The 19,334-nt window shown below is 41.5% G+C and overlaps 1 protein-coding gene across 3 annotated transcripts in view; it reads right to left on the bottom strand.

Moving 5' to 3' along the window:
* Nucleotides 1–19,334, bottom strand: part of ARHGEF3 (Rho guanine nucleotide exchange factor 3) — a 92,956-nt gene that overhangs the window by 24,028 nt on the left and 49,594 nt on the right. For 2 of the 3 annotated variants that reach the window (XM_065642474.1, XM_065642475.1), the window contains exon 1: nucleotides 3,048–3,223. The exons of the other annotated variant lie outside the window; for it this stretch is intronic. In XM_065642474.1, coding sequence (XP_065498546.1) covers nucleotides 3,048–3,143 — 96 coding nt within the window. In that variant the 5' untranslated portion in view covers nucleotides 3,144–3,223. Of the gene's footprint in view, nucleotides 1–3,047; nucleotides 3,224–19,334 lie in introns of those variants that run through there. 3 annotated transcript variants of the gene reach the window in all.

Here is a 19,334-nt window from a genome sequence, read left to right as displayed (position 1 = left end):
GATGATGTGCCATGGCCCAGAGGCCTGAGGGTTCTCCTGCAGATTCGTTTTCCTGCTGAATTAAACACAGTCCTAAGCACAAGGCAGCCTAGACCTCCTGCACATCCAACCAGTGAGGGAGTCAGGAGACAAAAAAAGACAACGCTGGCAAGAGCCCCGATTCCCAGCTCTAAGATTTCCGCAGCATAAGAGATGTTGAGCAGACACACAACGTGCTGGAGACACAAAGGAATTCTGTGCCGCCGTTGTAGTTTTTAGAGCCTGAACTCTGTATTAGATCCTGTAGAGCGGGACAGAACCTCCTCCCTCTGAGGAATCCGTGTCTTGCCACGACTCCAGACCTCCAAGCCTCGTTCTGTGACGGTGTGAGCTCTTCCCAGCTGCCGCCCACCCTCTGGCTCTGCCGCACTCGGTGCTGTTTAGCGGGGCTGACAAGGGAGCTGCTTTAACCAGTGAAACATAGCAAATGGTCTATAGAGATATTGTATTGGGAAAGATGAGGGACTTTTTATCCCTTAGAGCAAGGAAATTTCAAGTTTAACTGTCTCTATTTTTGTGTTATGAAAAAGCTGGAAAGAGCCCAAGACCTCTGTACTGTTTACAACTAAAATATTTGACTTTATTTTATGTGGAGCCTTATAGTATTTCCTATATTAACTCATTCCCCAGACATTGTTTTGTTGCGTTTGAACCGCATTTAGAAAGAATTATGTAAACAGTACTTGGATTAGAGGTACACTAGCCTTTCCTCAGAATGCAGATTTCCATTGTTCATGTACATTTCAGACATTTTATTTGTCATTGTTTTGTGACTGTGCTACTTTACAGAGTTTATGCCAAGGAAGCCAGTGTGGCTTAAAGAAGGAACTGTGAGCAGAAACCTCCGTTCTCTTTTGTGCCACTAACTCGTTCCTCAAAAACATTCCTGGTTTTCCACTGCTGCTCTGCAGGCTCCAAGTGGAGTCCAAGAACAGGGAAGAACTAACCTACTGCCCATAGGCTTCAGCTTCTTACACAGAGACCCAGCTGGAAATCTGGGAAAATTTTAACAGTTCATTATATGCTCAAGTTTTTGGCTGAGTTTCATCCCATGTAAGTACTACTGTATTTGATCTTCCAGACTATACTTTGTATTTGTTCAAAATAAAAACCCCTAAGAGATTATTGTTTAGTAAGGTCAGAGGAAATATTTTATTATAATGAGTTCTAACTCAAAACCAAAACCAACATCTATACTCTGCACATATCAACATTTATGAACTAGTTAGGTCGTTAAATAAATCAACCCACTTCACGTTACAATGGAACTCGGGTTTTCAAAGCCCCAAATCCACGACCCCCATCCAACAAGCTTGCTTTCTGCTGTAGTAACACAAATTGGTGGTAGAAGGCGCCCGAGAGCTTTATTTAGATTTGCAAATACTAAAGGGTGAAGAACAGCTTAACATGAGAGCTTGAGAAGAAACGGTGGATTTCCCCTCACCATATTGACAGAATTCAAAGAAGCAGGCTGCAGACGTCTATTCTTACAATGCCTTTCCCAAAGAGTAGTTTTTATTTCTGCTTCCTTAACCAATTTTTTGGAGTGGCAGGTGGTCTTTTCATACCCCCCTAAGACAGGCAGGAGAAAGTTTAAAGGTTTCTTTTTCAGAATGGTCGTCCATCAGACTCTCAGAAAACAGCCTGAAAGCAGAGGGTGCATTTTCTTACTTGTACAAAACACCAACTGAAGGATTATAAATCCAAAGCAACTGTTTGCACATTGTAATTTTGATTGATCACCTCTGTTATTAGATACTTCCTCCTGCTCTAAGCTTTCATTGAGACTTTGTCTTTGAAATTTGACCACAATTAAGCTGCGCTTCCCAACTGTAAGAGCAACACTCCAGCCCTTCAGACTTGACAATTCTATTCATTCACAAAAAACCCTTCATGCAGTAAAGGCTAAAAACATATTTCTTTAATAATATAGTTAGTAAAATGAGTACCCTTAAGAAAACCATTTGGTACTTAACAACTTGTGTTTTCCACAGATGTGTATGTACACACACACTCAGGGTGTTAGTTTTCAAAAACACACCGATGAACAAAGTTCCACTTTTGTTAACTGCAATAATTTAATCCCTTTATGTAAAAGTACACTGAAAAGCAAGAGGGCAGCACCTTATTAGTTCTTAGCTTAAGCATCACGATTAAATAGTAACTTAGATTATGTTCCTTTTACTTTAGATCTATTCAACTGCTGGAGCTAATGAATCTTTGATGTAGCTGTATTAAATGGACCCCATTTAGTAAGTTGCCTTCAAGTTACTCAGCAAACAAGACTAATGAAGAACCTATATATATTTAAGTGATAAAAACTTCCAGAGAGAAATGCTATCCTTCCTCCAGGGCAGCCAGACAGAATCCTTAAGGTCACTGTTTCCAAACAAGCACACAAAGCGACACCAACCTAAAGTATCAAATATTTAAGTCTTCCATAAACATCACTCCTGCAGAGTTTCACCATTTATGAGAATTTTGCAAATGAATGTGTTGAATTTGGGTGAATGAGTAAGATTTTTAATGTCACTTTAAAGGATTTCATGCCTTTTAAGAAATAGCCTGCTGATAGGGCAGAGTTTTCAGTTAACTGTGTGATCATATTAATTTCTCAGTTTATTACCGATGAGGAAAAGAGATTAGGCTTAAAGACACTGTTCTCCACATTTCCTCCCCTCAAAAAAGCATATAACCAGTTCCTGCATAAGTTTAACAATTTGTAAGTAATGGTTAGCCCTGAAATACAATACATATAAATAACTTTAAACTACATATCTAAATCACATATTTCTCTATTAGCTACTTAAAAGATTAATTTTAATTCCTTAAAATGCCAGATGACAAAAAATTGAGATTCTTTGTTCCGTGCCTTGTGCCAACGGAATGTTCAACACGTAGCGATGGCAGCAAGGGATGCCTGAGCAAACCGGGTATCTACACGCGTAAGTCTATTTTCAAAGCAATACAGATCACACTATAAAGAAAAATATCAGTAGACTGAGTACCTCCGTCTCCTTAGCGGGGCTGCTCACTGTCTGCACGGCCAAGGCGCAGTTCGCCCTCTTGACGGACAGGTAGATCGGATAGTCCTTGGCCACCATCGCGGCTGCAGGACCGGCCGTTTCGGGCTCACAGCTGCCTCCGGCCGAGCGCAGGACGCGAACACAAAGCTCAGTGGCCCCTCCCCGGTTCTGGGCAGCGCTGGGACGGCGCGGTCTTGCCCCCTGTCCTGCCCCGGGTCGGGCCAGCGCTCCCCGCGGCATCTGCGGCCGCGCCGCCCCCGCCAGGGCCGCCCCCGGGCGGGGCCGGGGCTCCGCGCCCCCGCCCGCAGCGCGGAACAACCGGGGCTTTGCTGCCTTATCGGCCACGCAGCGTTAAACCCATAGATGACAAACGGAAAAGGTTAACGCAGCGCTTGTGGTTGTTTCGCACCGGGGAACCGCAGCTCAGTTACTGTTGGGGTGTTCGGGCAGGCAAGCGCAGGAGCTCGGGGCAAACACCAGCAGACCCAAAAGTGCAGCAGCCGTGTCCCAAACACAGTCCCATGGACGGCGTATGCAATTTGTGCAACGCTCCTGCTGATCAGGGAAGGAACGCATTATTATCACACATCATGATCACACATCAATATCATGCATCGCTATGGCTGGACTCGATGATCGTAATGGTTCTACAACCATGTTATGCTGCCACAATATACAGCATTGCTTTTATTATTTTCTTTCTTTTTCTCCACCCACATTGTTGCTTTTTCCTGCCTGGCAAGCAGGGGTTTGTTTCTCGTGTTTGTAAAGTTCTACATTTTTTGCTATTGTTTAGTCAAGGTGCTCCCCTGCCCGCACCCCTCATTGTAACGAGCTGAGAAAGTGGAAAAAACCCCTCTGCCTAAGGTCTCATAGGGCATTTCAGGGTCTGTGCGGGCAGACAGGTTCTGTTTGATGTCCACCTTTGGACAAAGGTAGTGAAAATTTCCTGGAAAGAGAGAGGAAGCATGGGGGGCCCTGTCTGCAACACGGGGTCGATCTGACAAAGAGAGTATATGGGAGATGAGGAAAAGGAAACCCAGTAGGAAGCTGGACAGGAGGAGGAGGGAAGGATATTTTCAGCCAAAGGGAAGCAGCACAACCAAGAATAACTTTACAGAGTTTGATAGAATTAACTGCTTTTAAAGGCAGATTGGATGATGGATGTTGCTTTACAAGCATTTCTTTTGCTAAAGGTTGCTAATCAGATACTAATGTCTTTAGAATAAGCTTAGTCAAATGGCAGACATAGTCCTTATCTGGGTAACTTCACCAACATCTCAAACATCATAAGGTCTCTCACTCATTCTGCCAGGCCTTTGCAGGAGCAAGCGCAGCAGAGCCAGAGATGCTATTACACAGGCCGCTCGGTATTCTGTAGCAGTCTGCTCATAAAACAACAAAAAAAATTACCGGCTTCCTAACCCTGCAATTCCTGGAAAAACCCTAGAACAGAGTTATCAGTACTTCTGGATATTCAATAATTCTAGAAGAAAACAAGATATTTGATCGTTTTGAGTGTCACGTGCAGTACCGCTTCCCCAAGCACCTGCTGCTCCCCAGCACTGGAGATGGCTATTAGGACAGATCAATTTTTGCTGCAGCCCCTGTCCTTTCCATATTTCAGAAAATATGAAAAGAACACAGCATTTTATTTGAAGACTACCGGTCTTACCTGAGGATTTCTGAAGCTACGAACAATTATGTCATTCACACAAATGTGCATTCATGTTTGCAAGTCTGCAGTGTGACATTCAGAGGACAAACCTCTGAGCACAACCTGGCAAAGTTGGACCGTTTCTCCTCAAATTTCGAGCACACCAAAACACCAATGCACAGGTTGTATAGAATGCTGCAGCTGCTGTGTAACCATTTAAGCCCAAGAAGCCTTGATCTCAAATGCCACCAGTGTATGTTTGTTCATGAAGGTGTACGCTAACACTGTTTTAAAAAACCACTGAAATCAGGTGGACAGATGCCTCCAGGGCTCGTCCTCCAGGCATTCTAATCCTGTCTCACGCTTCACAGCACCGGGAGCACTTCACACAGGACAGGAGTGTACCGCTCTGGAGATCGAAATAACGAGCTTTGCTTTAGACTTCAAGAACCTGCAAAGAGAGGGGTTCTGTCATTTCTCCATTAGTCAGGCCAGTGCACTTCAGCTTTACTAAGCATTCTTGACAAAGAAGAGAAGAGACTCTGAACATGTGCCCGCTCTGCCTTTCTGCCCTCGTCCAGGGGAAAACAGCCCTTGCCTTGGTTTGGACTGGGATGCCTAAGCAGCAGCCTGGCCCTAGCTGCAACAGCTCAAGCTTAATTTTTTATATTCTTAATTACAACTATCAAAGCTAAAGGAGAAACACTAACTGTATTTCTCCTGTGCTTCATATTTATGGGAGCTTTTCCCTTTGTTCTGCCCATTCTGATGACTTAGAAATGTACCCTTATGCACACGGATACTTTCTTGGTGAAATATGTGACAAGTTTCCAGTAACAAAACAATATTTTAAGAATAGGTGTAATGCTTAAAAAAAAAAAAAAAGCCAACAAACCCAAGTATGTTATTACTATCATCTTCAGATATGCCACATTCCCAGCTGATTTCAAGAAAATCACATTAAGAACAATAAACAGTCCATTGCTTTGTTTTCAAAACAGATGAGTTGCTGTAAGAATATCAAGTTATGTCTCTGAGTTATCCTGAGCAGCTCTGCTGTCCAAGTTACTCCAGGTTTATGGAGGGAGTAAAGGATTTAATGTAAATTGTGTTGCAGAAGACCAGAATCTCCTATACAATTTTAGCTAAAAGTGTGCAAAGAGTACTTGGCTTATGATGTTTCTGGAAATTTTACCCACCATAACAACCTGAAACTAAGTAGAAATATTGCATGCACATTTCAAAGGGGAAAAAAGAAAATCTCAGTAGTTTGCGGTTTATGGAGTATTCTGCGAGTATATGTGCCCACCCTGCGGATGGGGTTTCACAAAAGAAACAGAAGCCACTGCCTAGGAGAGGTACAATCCCACCAAAAACACTCAAAGAAAAGCTACTATTCATACTACTCTGAAATGAGCAGTGGAAATCAGCCAAGCTAATGCTCGCAGCCACGTACAATTCTGCACTTGACGAGGAGCTCCGCAGCCTCTCCTCACCATACGCCAGCATCTCCTCAGGGTCATCATTAGGAAGGTTTAACTGCAGAACCAAAACCAAAACAACCAACCAACCAACCCAACCCCAAGCACCAACCCCAAGAACACATGCAACCAACAGCAAGCAAACTTTTGAAGCAGTCATTTCAACCTGACACTGCACGTTTGGATCTGCCTGGGAACTGGAATGCACAGACACCAAGCGATGAGTGAGGAGTTGGAAAGCACATGAACGGCTAGATAAAGGTATTTCCCAGGCAGTTACACAGCTGCTCCTGAAACCGCAATTTCCTCATTGCAAACATTGGATTGTACACGTGGTAATGGGAGTTACAATTCACTAGGTAATAAATATTAGAAAAAGACCACTCAGATTAAGCATGTTGGTGCCAAGAAATTCCAATAAAAATATGATTACAGGATAAATGATTACCATTAACAATGTCTTCTCAAAAACCACAGCTGTAATTTTTCCAGGTAGAGTCCTAATCCTGGAAAGATCAGTGCAGAACAAAGAAACCCATCTCTGGGGAATGTCTGACATTACAAAACTCAACCCCAAATTCCTCTTCTGTTTAGATTCTCCATTTGAAGATTATCTTTCACGTGGCCCTTATTGGCGCAGCTGATGGAGTAACGAGGGCAGGAAGAAGTTTTGTCTCCTCGCTGTTACCACGGGCTGTGCTTTGGGATGTGCAGCCAAGATGCCCCGAACTATTCCCGTAAGTTTTGTCAAATGCAATGAATAAATAGGAGGAGCGTCCCCTGTGAGTGCTGGCTATTTCACAGTACCACCTTTACACTGAAGTACATGCCTGTTGAACTGATGGAGACACATGATTCTCATACAGGATCATCAGGAACGTTTTACTGTATAAGCACATCCAACCTGCAAAGCAGTCTGAGCCTTCCGAAGACGCGCGTACGTTCTTGACGTTTCCTCATATAAACGCAGGCTGTGGAACAATTCTGCACTGGGAGACAAACTGATGAAACAATCTGCCAAGTTCTTTTGTTCGGTTGCTTTCATTTTGCTAATTCATTTAACTTCTGATTACCACAGAAAGCGCTGTGCCCTCAAAGGATGCCCTGTAACAATTGCATTTGCATGGAGACAGCAGCACTCCCTTCAGGAGCTTCCCTTAGGAAAACAATCGTCATCCAGTTTTGAAAGCTGCCTCAGATTCGTATCTAAAAACCCTTATGGTGCCTGTTGCGCGGCTCTGGCTCGCCCGGAAGAATCGGGAGGACTTGCCCCCCCAGCCAGCAGCAGTGCCCGACGAGCAGGGCCTGGGAGGGAGCGAGGGGGTGAGGGTGGGTGAAAAGCCCCTTCCCAAGTCAGGCTGGTAACCCAGAAATGGGCTGAGCTTGGCGGAGTCTCCTGGCCTGGGGAGGGCGGACAGGAGGAGCTGGGAAGGATTCTACTGATTTGCCCATCTGTATTTTAAACATGCAGCCAAGCAGGTGAAATGACCCAAAGTGTCGTGTCCTGTCCTGAAATTTTAGGTTGAAAGAGGCGTTCTACAGAGGGGAAGTTACTGGAACCACTCGCATGATGTTTAAATAGATGAAATGTAATTATAATACTTTTGTTTAAGTCACAGGCGGTGTGGGAGCAGTAATTTCTCTCCCGAGCACTCCTGCTGACCGGAGAATGAAGTAACAAATGTCTTTGTAAGAAATGATTGTCTCTAACGCAAAGTGTTTACCAAGGTATTGCAGTAGTGCTCTGTTTTCTGTTTGGATTAAATTTTATTATAATAACATTTATATTGCATGAGTAACTCCATAATATTTATCCTCAGAGAGGAAAATACTTTGTAATCTTTTGCTGTGTGCTTTGATATCTATAGAAGCTTAAATACAGGCAAGAAGACAATTCTATTCTATTAAAAAGTAACAGCAATTTTCCCTCTGTAGTTGATCTCACATGTAATACCGGCCAAATGCCACTTCTACCAACCACTCTCTCCAACCGCAAAATGTAAAGCAAAATTTGGGGTTAATGATTACAGTTTATTAGACCAAATTATGTACCTGATGGGGGGGAAGAAAACCAAACAACAACAGCAGAGCTTTCAGGTACATGGGTCCTTCTTGGGGTCACAGATAAAAGCAGCAAGACGACAGACCTGGGCCTTTTGAGTTCTCTTGGGAAATGCACAGGTACCAAGAGGGACAGAACAGGGAAAAGGCTGATTTTTCTCCTCCTAATAGCTATAAACCGTTAGGTCAGATGAAGCTGTTTCATGAAGTCACACCCAAGGAATACTGTCAGCATTTCAGTTTTCTTGGACAGAAGTTTTGGATCAGAAGCTTTATTTACTTCTTTTTAAAAACAGACCCACCTATTAATTTCCATAACAACTGTGTGCTGTGTGCTCATCTCCTAGTCAGTTATTTCTGCCAGTTTGAATATCTTGACATTAAGATAACATCTGTGCTTCTTGAATAAATATTTAGAACACAAACTTTGAGACTGATTTCATGTTCTGCTGAGCACGATGTGCCCTTTTCTAGGCCATGGCCAAGGAGATGCCGGCAGCGGTTACGGACCCCAAGTTCAGCAGCTTAGAATTTGACACAGATTAAGAGACATCCACAGGAAAGAGTGACGGTAGGCTAATAAAACAGAGAGACTAAGACTATACATGCTTTATAAACAGCAAGAACAGTCTAATATCCCAGCTACAGTAGAGCAATCTTGAACCTGAGATGCCAAAAAACCCCATGTTTGGTCCTGAATATAATTTTGCAAACCATACGTCTTAGAATCCAAATTATCACAGTGATTACCCAAATTGCAAGGTTCTACTATTGTGGTCCATTGATCTTTTCAGAAATGTTACATTCTCATGTGCTATGACATAATGTACGAAAAAAATCAGACAAAAAAATCAATAGAAAAAAAAAGAAATCGTCTTTCTCTTACCTACATCCTCTCCCTATGAGGGGGGAGAAAAACCGCGTTCAAACCAAGTTCAAAAAGAAGTGTCCTCGCAAAAACTGATAATGCATCAACTAACGATGGAACTGGGCTGCTCCCAGTACCAACTGGTTAGTAGTTGTATGAGATCATGTGGCATTAGCAACAATGTGACTGATTTTTCAGAGACAGTTGAAATGGGATAAAACATCTTCAGACAGACGTAAGTCCCACCAGGACAGACCTTCTTTGTTCATGGCCCTGGCCTGAGAATCGGGGAATCCAGAAGCCGTTCCCTGGGGTGTTTTTCTTCGGCTTGCAAAAAGGTTTTATTTAAAGTTACAAAATATCTACCTTCCCAAGTGTAAATATAATTAAGTAACGCCATATGGTACAAAAGTTACTATAACAGGTTTTAATCAAAACATAAAAATGTAAATAAGAAACAGTTTTCCTGAACACTTCTCTCTTGGTTCACGAATGCTAACTGTCATTTCTGAGGGCTGTCTCCTCTCTGATCAAGTTGTAACCCATAAACTGCTATCTGGAAAAAAATATCAAGTACACCCTCCTTTTCCATGATCTCCATTCTCAAATCTGCAGCCAAGATGCATCCTAAGCGTTCCATTTCCCAACAGCTACGAATTTTGTACAGGTCCCTAACGACCACGGTTATCTCTGTTCCCAAACCAGCAGAGATAGTCAATAACTGAAAATGCAAAAGAAAGTCTTGGAAAATAATTCCACCCACCACAGATCAAACACTGGTTATTATTTTCAAAGCTAAGAAACAAGTCAAAATTGCATCAGAATGGAATTTTTGCATCTATTAATGTTGAAAACACAGTGATTGACTGACCACAAAGGCAAGATGCTATATTCATATGTTTTAGCATACATTCTGATTTTATTACGTAATTTGTTTTGATCTTAAAGTACACGGATGTCGAATATTGTATCTTCAAATCCCTGCAAACACACGAACGAACCATCCTCCTACGACTCTACTGAACTGTGAAGTGCCAGCATAAGAGACTTTAGAACAACGTGAGGAGACTTAAATATGAACTCATAGCCATAAAATTATTTTGTTCTCATATTGCATGTTAAACAGAAAATATAGAAAAAAATAGAGAGGATGTAAACTTTTAATACCAGGCCCAAGATGATTAACAGCTCTCAGGTTTGTTCTGGTCACTGTGTAACTTCTGGGGAGGGCTCTTCCGAAGACATGGGGCTATACAGGATGGGGAAAAAACCACACAGACCTTTCTAGAGCAGGAAGGAACAAGAGAGAACTTCACAGTGATTTGTGGGATTGGGATAAATAATTTATCTGTCCTTTCAAAAGCCTTTGTAGCTTCTGTTTGATGCGAACTAGAAGCTGTTAAAGCAACGCAAAGAGCAGCACAGCACGATCCAGTGACGGCCTGGGAAAATGGCTTCACGTTGGAGACAAATGTTGAAATCCAATGAAATGTGCGGCCATGGTGGTGAGGAATCAAACTGGCAAGGCTGACAGGACAGCTTCATGAAAGCAGAGCTGTCTAATAAAGATCGGAATGCACTTTGTATCTGGAATAGAAGAGCAGGTATGTTATTACATACTGTTCTCTGGAATTCGGTGGGTTTGTTTTTGTACGAACATTTACAGACTACCTGCTTCTGTTGCTTCTGCTCATAATTGCTTCCTCTGTGTTAAAATAAAGGATATCTACCCTCTCAAAGTGATCACGGCTTTACCACAATAAGAATCTATCTATTTTGTGAGTTCAGGAAGTCACATTTATTTTCGGCCGCGCTATCTAACAGCAGATGTGCGCTAAAATGTGTCGTTGCAGGATATATTAACCACAGCGCATGAAGAAGCCAAACAGCTGAACTAAGAAGCTCCAAAGCCCTTTTTGCAGCCGAGCAGCCTCCCCGGTCGCTGTGAAACTCCCTCACCTGCCTGCTGCTCCTCGCACATACAGACAGCCACAATAACCAGGCAATAGATGGTTTGTAAAGCACAGTCCGTGCCCTGCAGCTCTATGCTTGTTTCACAACTGCTACCTACCCTACTAGCACCCTTTTCTCCTCTGAGTTACACAGTTAGACATCTATGCTACAATATAATTATGATTCAGATGTTATTTCCCCAAGATACGGCAGCTTGGGCGGTGGAAGAAAGTTTGGTTTGGTGCTGGGGTTTGAGTTTGGGTTTTTTTAATCGTTGCCTGCCCTCACATTCTTTCTCATCATCGGCAACATTTGAGCTGCAAAATTGTCTAAATTAATCAGCTTCTGATCTAACATTTGTCAGAATTGCAAAATCCATGCATCCTTTGTAAGGTCCAATCAAAAAATCACGTTAGCCAATTTTTACGTTTGTATCCAGACTATGAGAAAGCAGTTTCAAGTGGGATATTGCCAGTTTTCAAAAATAATGGTAAGAGAGAGAAACCCACATAAGAAATTAATACAAAGAGACGTATTTCTTGCAAAAGAGAAAACAGAAAGAGGAAAAATCTTTAACCCTGATGAATCTGTCCTGATGCCATCTCTGGTGTTTAGAGATGAGCAGCTCTCATTAAGACTTGTCCAACTCAGCAGGAAAATGTCACCAAACAGCAAGCTGAAAAATGACATCAGAAATACTGTACCATGTTTCTCATCCTCTGTCTAACCCTACAGAAATACACAGTACCAATCCAGTTTTGCCTTCTGACCATGATACATCCACGTACAGATTCCTCTGTACGCACATTTTGTCAGCAAATGGGCTCAGGAGTCGGACAGTGTTTGGAAAGAAAAGCTACACAGATTATACCCTGGTAATCCCTGAGCTTCAGGGATCGTGGACAAAAATAATAAGCAAGCAGTGTGTCTACCGACAGCTTCAGACTCATAATTGGGCATTTTTTTCTAAATTTTGTATGCCCACACGGAACATTAAGGTGATCTCAGAGGCAGTTCTGTCTGCCACCCACAATCTCAGGTCCACTGTTTTAGACCTTTTTCCTCTAGTAATTAACAGCAGCCGTGCTTGTGAGGTGACCAACACTAGCACGTCATTGAACAGTTCACATCACACAAAAAAAAAGTGAATGAAACTCAATATCCCCCCTAATATTCACCAGTGAAAAAAGGCAACAATACTAAAGAAATACTCCTAGGAGATAATGTATTTGCTTACAGTTTTTAAGATTCTGATATGATCATTTTGTTCGTTTTTTTCCATATGTGAATACATTCCAATATCAAAGCCCACAGTTTCTTTCCTACTGTATTCAGTTCTTACAGGACGAGGATCACGTCTTGTTTGTGAAGCTGGGTGGAAGTTTTTAACGGTCCTTTTCAGGAAGCGTGCATCTGTTTTTTAAACTTGTTCCTTCCTAAACTTGCTAAAGTTGGCCCCAAAAATGTATCAGGAAATAACTGGAGGATGAGGGGGGTGGGGGAAGAAACTTTAAAGCCACCTTGTCTTAATTAAATCTCTCAGTGTTACTTGTTCCTGCCCCGCAGTCCCGTCAGGCCCAGCACCTCACACCTGCGGGGGGGCCGTGGCACCAGCCAGAACCCGCGCGCGTTTCAGCTGCCTCCTCTAATTGGCAGCCTGCAATCAATTAATGAAGTGGAACCAGTAGACACTTGAACACAGCAGAAAAGCAAACATGGCAAGCAGTATCGGAAAACGTTGCTGCTTTCTTTAATACTCTTCTACTGCTAGAAAATGTGGGAAGGGATGTAGTAAAGGCGAACGCCAATGAAGGAGCAGAGGCCAGCGCCTCTCCCAGTCATTTTACCATGGGGGTCTCTCAGCTGCTGAGTCACCACCTGAACACACAGGTACAGTAACAAGAGTTATGCCTAATAAACAACAGCCTTTGACGTTTTTAGTCTTTTTAATCTTATTTCAAACAATCTGTCTGAAGCCGTATGATTCGTGAGGCTGTTACAACTCGTCTCAGCTGGAACTTCTCACAATCAACATTTCAGCTGCTAATTCCGCTGGAAAGCCGGGCTCACCAACCCACGACAGGAACATCATTTCTGTCCTTTCTCCATCAGCTCGTGGTGTTCAGCACAAGCCGCCTTCCCAGAGATAAGGCCAGATATTTAGCTGCTGTATTGGAAAGAACAATCTTGGGAGGGGTACAGACCAAAAAATACCCAGTTATTTTTGGAGCTTTTCCTTCCATTTCTTTTTGTTGTTAAGTAACAGCAGATCTTATAAGAATATTTCTAGTATCCTGAAATAGTCTCAATGCAAGCCTTCTTTTTTTTCTTTTATGTCAAATGTTAGAGAATTTCTGCTGTATGTTTTGGACTGTCTCTCTTGAACGAAGCCTTCCTCCTAAAGTTCTAAGCAAACAACTCTACCAAAATGATTTTCCTCTTCCAAATACCCTGCAGATTTCTCCTACTCTTCCTGTCAAGCAGTAAAGCATGCCTCCTACTTCAGTAAGGAGAACTTCAAACCAGGTGAAAAATGATGCGGTGCAGGATGGGAGTCATACCTGGAATAAATTTTAGAATTTGTCCTAAATTTGTAGCTTCTGTTTCAGATATTTAAGAGTTTTTTCTTCCTAAGAATCCCAGTGAAGATTTCCCTCAGCAGCAGTTTGATGAGATGTCCATCAGGAACGGCTCCCAACAGCTCTTATTCTCCTCCTCTGATCCAGGTCCCTCTGCTGCTCTGCCCGGGAGCCCTGATGTTTGCTTCTACACAGATTGCATAGTTAAATAAAAGCAACCTTTTCCATACCAGGAACCGACAATAACTGAGAACAATGAATGGTTCCTCCATCAGCTCCTGGAATCCCCAAGGACAAGACCTACTCTTTCCATACAGAAGCTCCCACATGGCAGAGATATAACATTTTTGCTTTTCTGACAATCCTTTCATAGAAAAAAGATGAATGTTGTCATTAATGATTTCTTCCCACTTCCATTTCCTATTTCTTTACCCAATGGGAAATTTTAACTCACTTCTTTGGCATTATTTTTAAGAAGGGGAAGTTATGCGATCCATAGTAAAACATGGCCCAGCTGCATTACCTGGTGGCAGCCCCTACGTACACAGGAACGGAGTCACAAAGCTCCGTCAGCCCTTCCTTCCTCACTTGCACGGTTTGCATTTTGGAATGACCGCACACAACCGATTAAAAGAAAAAAAACCAAAAGCTGCTGAATGCATCAATTTTTTTCTTCTTAACTCAGGTCACTAAGGAGAAACTAGAGGATGAGAGGTCTACCAGTAAATCCGTCCAGCACTTGTGTATTGAAAACTTTGTGGTCTGTTTAATGCTAAGAGCTGCTTTTCAAGTTGTCCTCATCCGTATCTCTCACTTGTAGAGGTTTTTTAGCCTACTTAGAACAGCAAACACCACAAGAGGAAGATATTTTTGAAGAGCACTGCAAGTGGCAAATGTGAGCAAATTTATCTAGCAAGAGATTCATCATTGCTTAACTCATGGATGAAAAATTATTACTCTGTTGACACTGTTTATGTTTTCTGCTAATGTAAACAAAGACCACTATAAGACATATGACAACAGTAAGAATCACAGTATAGATACATTATTGCTACTAAAGAAATTATTTTGGAAACAAGGCATCTCGTTTAATGGAAGGGAACATTTATTCCTCCTATTCACAGACATGGAAAAAGAAGAAGTCTCCCTCCCTGGAAGCCATAGGCAAATTCTTTTTCCTGAGGCACCACAGCATCTTAACTTCCTGAGGACTAAAGGTGCAGGTGGTGCCCGATTTTATTGGCCTTTCCTGCCCTTCCCCCCTGAGCCCCATTAAAAAAAAAAAAAAAAAAAAATCCTAAATTCAAATGCAAGGTAGAGGAACGATGGGTGACCAATGGCAACAAAGAGGTCACATTATGCTCAGCTGCCGCTGAGTTAGTTTATTTTGGAACTTCAGTAAATGTAAAATAAAGTGCCCGTTGACCATGACATTTTAAACGCTGTGTGCAGAAAAAGCAAGTGAGAATTTGACACAGGTACTGGCTAGAAAATGTCCTGATAGACAGAGATCAGTGTTCACTGTTACCTCAGCCACGCTCTAATGGCTCTTAGATTTATTTTTCCTTCTTCTTACTATATAATGCGGAACACCATGGCACTGACTTCATGCAGTAAACTGATTTTAACAAATCCGTACAGAATTACTTCCTGGGCCTGCTTTTAATTTGCTTCTTTCGCAGCTACGCATCCTACATTGAACGACTATCTCAACTACAGCAGGTTCTGACATTCTGCAAGCAAAGCAAGCTCAGTCTGTCACATAATAAAAGAAAAACAGAATAGGAGTTTCCATTTTAATAACATTTTGTATAGTCCCTTAAATTTGACAAATGACTTAGTATCACCGAGGAAAAATAAGCTCATCGGCATTTTATAACCAGTGAAAACAAGCCACAGAATGGGTGATGTGTGAAGTTCACATGAGAAATGTGTGTCATGACCACAAATAGTTTTGTAACTCCAGACAGGCACAAACAGCCTCCACAGAGACACAGGCAGCAAATTCATTATCTATAAACTGTTAAAAACTTCATGTGAGCAGAAAAAAGCAGAAAAAGCTGCTTATCCTGGCCAGAGTTTCTAATCCCGCAACAAAAATATCTTCAAACATCACAATGCCCAAGGTGCGTGAGTTGGGAGTGAATCTCCCGCAGTGCACAGGAAGTCCTGTGCTGTTCTAAGAAGTGATGGTACAAACCAAGAAAGTCAGAAATGGAGCAAAATTAACTACTTCAGGGGTAAGCAAGAAACACCAGAATATGAACTCAGTCTCCCAGAAATAACGCAAGGCAGGCAATAGGTAACACAACCTATATACAACATATATTCTAGTACAATGCTCAGACAACTCTCATCTTTGTGCCCCAGAATTGACTCATTTGGCTTAATTAAGAAGCAACTATGAAGCTTTCATAATAAAGATAAGAAAAACTTCACCCAGCTACTCTGCACTACCCATAAATACCTTCAGCACTTACCGGGTAATTAGTAAAGAGTTAACGGGTACAGCAAACATGAGGTGCAGGCTCCCCAAGGAGCACAGTTTGCCCCTTCCCACGTCCCAGCCTGTTGACATCCCATCATGTCCACTCACCGACCACCTTAGAGACCCAACAACAGACACACGTTAGACAAAAACAGCTGATTTAGATGCTGACAGATCTCATACAAAGATATCCAGAGAGTAATAAATAAGAGCACATGCCTATAAAAACTTGCAACTTGCCTTTGTTAATATTTTCACACCATCAGGGATCCTGTTCTCTGACTGAAATCAAAGGTTTCTGGAAGAAATTCCATCAACGTCACAGGAAGAAGAAAGGTACTGCCAGCTTCTCCCCCTCCAGCTAAGGGCTTGCACTTGTTCTGTTAATTATTGCACTACAATTGATTTAATTTACTTTCAAATCTCTTCACTGATGTTTACAGAAGACTCATAGCAATGCAAAGAGCATCAAAACTCTTTACCAAGGTTATATATTTAAGTCTCGACTACCACGTACGGTGTAATGCAATGTCTGAAAGTGGTTTGTGAGTGGGAAAATCTGAGTGATGACAGATGCAGAGAAGCTCCTGCAGAAGTAGCAGAGGCTTCTAAATAAACATGTCGAAATACTGTGATGAGAAATTTCTTTATTATTTAATTCAAGCACTGAGACTGACAGATGGGACAAATGCCCTCCCAAGGCCTGTCCTAACCCTGCGATGCTATAGAGACACACCAGGGTATAATATTTATGTACAAAGTTAATTTCCTGTTATGGTCGGTCGCTTCTGGAGGCAAAGCCAAATGTAGCTGGCATTACAGAAATTTATGGAGACTTAAAATATCCAGCCCTGCTAATTCAATGAAAGCCTGACCTGGGTTCCCCTCGAGTCCTCAGTAAGCCCTGGACTACGTCAAACTCTCGCAGCAGTTATTACTGGAAGACGAACGGGCCATCCTTTCCCTATTCAATGGAATCATTACAGACTATTTTAATCAAGAGTTTAATATAACTTGGAAAACCTCAACACTGACTCGAGGGCTCACACAGCGCATTGTTCACACAGAGTCTTCATTTTTCTTACAAATTCTGTCTGCATTGTCCATATTATAGATTCAACATAAAATACAGTTACCAGTGATGAAGTATAAAATTTAATTTTAGAAAATGTATTGGATTATATAATATTTATCACTATAGAGCTAATGTCAGTTTTTATTTTGACCTCCAAATAAACCAGCCAAACTCCAATAACTTTTGTTTCTTGATCTATTTTCATTATGAACATGTAACTACATCTCTGCAAATCTTCATCAAGCCACTCACCACACGCATTTCTTAATGGATATCCAACTCATAGCTGTCATTAACATCTGGCTAATTTCTGTTCACAAACACTGCTGATTTTGCCCTGTTGGAAATAAGCATACATCAGGTCTGATTCTGTAACCCCAAAGTCATTTAAACTGAATTTAAACTTCAGTTGTCGTTTTCTCTTATGGAGGAATATCATAAAGAAAAACGGCAACACGGCATCAAGAAAGTAACATTCAATTTATCAAATTACTATTTCGGCATATTTGTATAGACAGATTTGTTCTGAAGATGTCCAACTTCATCACGTTTGCCATCTTCACAGAATAATCTGAGAGACTTGCTGGAACAATTAGACAAATTCTGAGAAGCTGTTCACGTAAACGAGGAGTAACTAAATGTATTGCAACACTGCAGAGAAAGTCTGAGATTGTCCCACAACGCAGAAAGAGAAAAGAATGCAGCAGTTTATACATTTTTCCAATAGAGCACTTGTAGGGCTTGTTTAATGAGAAATTGCAAGAGAATAACAAAACACGGCCTTAAAATAAATGACATTACTCAAAATAATACCCAACAGCAGACAGTGTCTAGTCCATAACAATCATATGATGGATTAATAATGGATTAAGAAGAGTCACTTTATAATGAAGCCTGAATCCAGATGGAGCACTGACCGTCTACACGACAGAGCAATATTAAGAAGTCATGAATAATTCAAGCATTGTCTACATCTTACTGAGCAAGCTGGAGGCCTTTTCCACTGTGAACATGCAAGAGACCAGAGTTTATAGAAATAAAAAGACCCAGATACAATATATATTTTAATTATCTCAACACTGATAAGCTGATGTAGAAGTAATCCTCTCTAAGCTTTTCAAAGCTAGCTCGCTATACCTTAGCAATCAAATATTATTGAGTTTATAATTAAGTTTAATTAGGTCAAAGAATGTTTTAGTTACACTGACTCTTGAATACATAGCAAATGTTCACTAAGCACTAAAAGCAATCAAAATTAATGAACTCTGATCCAGTGTATGCAAATGTAGCTTAAGTCTGGGTAACTTTTTGTTTGTATTTTATATTGGGGTGTATTTTATTAACTTGCAAGTAGACAGATGAGCAGTAAGACTACTCCAGTTCAAAATACACTAATAAATGACCATTTGGAAGAATTTTTATTTTCAGTAATAACTAAAATAAATAAGGCTTCTGAGGTTTTGCATATGGAATTTTATCTTCTTTATGAAAGTGTTTTACTTGTCTAGTTCATCATATATTTGTTGTATGTTCCTTCTCAATATAACAAGAAAACAAAAGCAACTTCCAGGGGTAATTTTGCATACAGCTGATGGCAGAGAACTGCACGCCATGGCCCTGTTTCTTCTTCCGAATAGGATTTTGCTTAAATAAGTATAATTTTTTTCTGAAAAGTGCAAGTTTTCTATTAGGTTTTACCAGATTTTTACCCTGAATACCTCCCAAGTTACTTATGATTTTATGGGGACTCATGAGGCACATGGTCTCATTTATCACAGTTACAAGATTCCAAGTCCTTTGCAGTTACCCCTTTTGCAGTAGCCACTCCAAAGACATTCTTTTAACTACCTTGTTGAGTGCCGTACAGAAAAATCTCCCAGTAACTGTGTCCATCACCACTTTGCTTGGTAGGATATAAACAGTCCAAATTCCCAAAGAGCACTCGGCATACAGAATATAGTGGGTACCCTGTTTCCAAGAAACGCGGGGAGCGCAGTGAGAGAAGTGGCTGCAAATCCAACTGCAAAGCCCCGAGCCAGGCTGAGGAGCACAAACCCTTGCTCGTCTCCAGCACCCCATGGGGCACAGACTGAACACCCACGTTTCA

The sequence above is a fragment of the Caloenas nicobarica genome, chromosome 11 (assembly GCF_036013445.1).
Source record: "Caloenas nicobarica isolate bCalNic1 chromosome 11, bCalNic1.hap1, whole genome shotgun sequence".
NCBI lineage: Eukaryota > Metazoa > Chordata > Aves > Columbiformes > Columbidae > Caloenas > Caloenas nicobarica.
The sequence above is the reverse complement of the archived record's forward strand: the minus strand, read 5'-3'. Positions and strand labels throughout refer to the sequence as shown.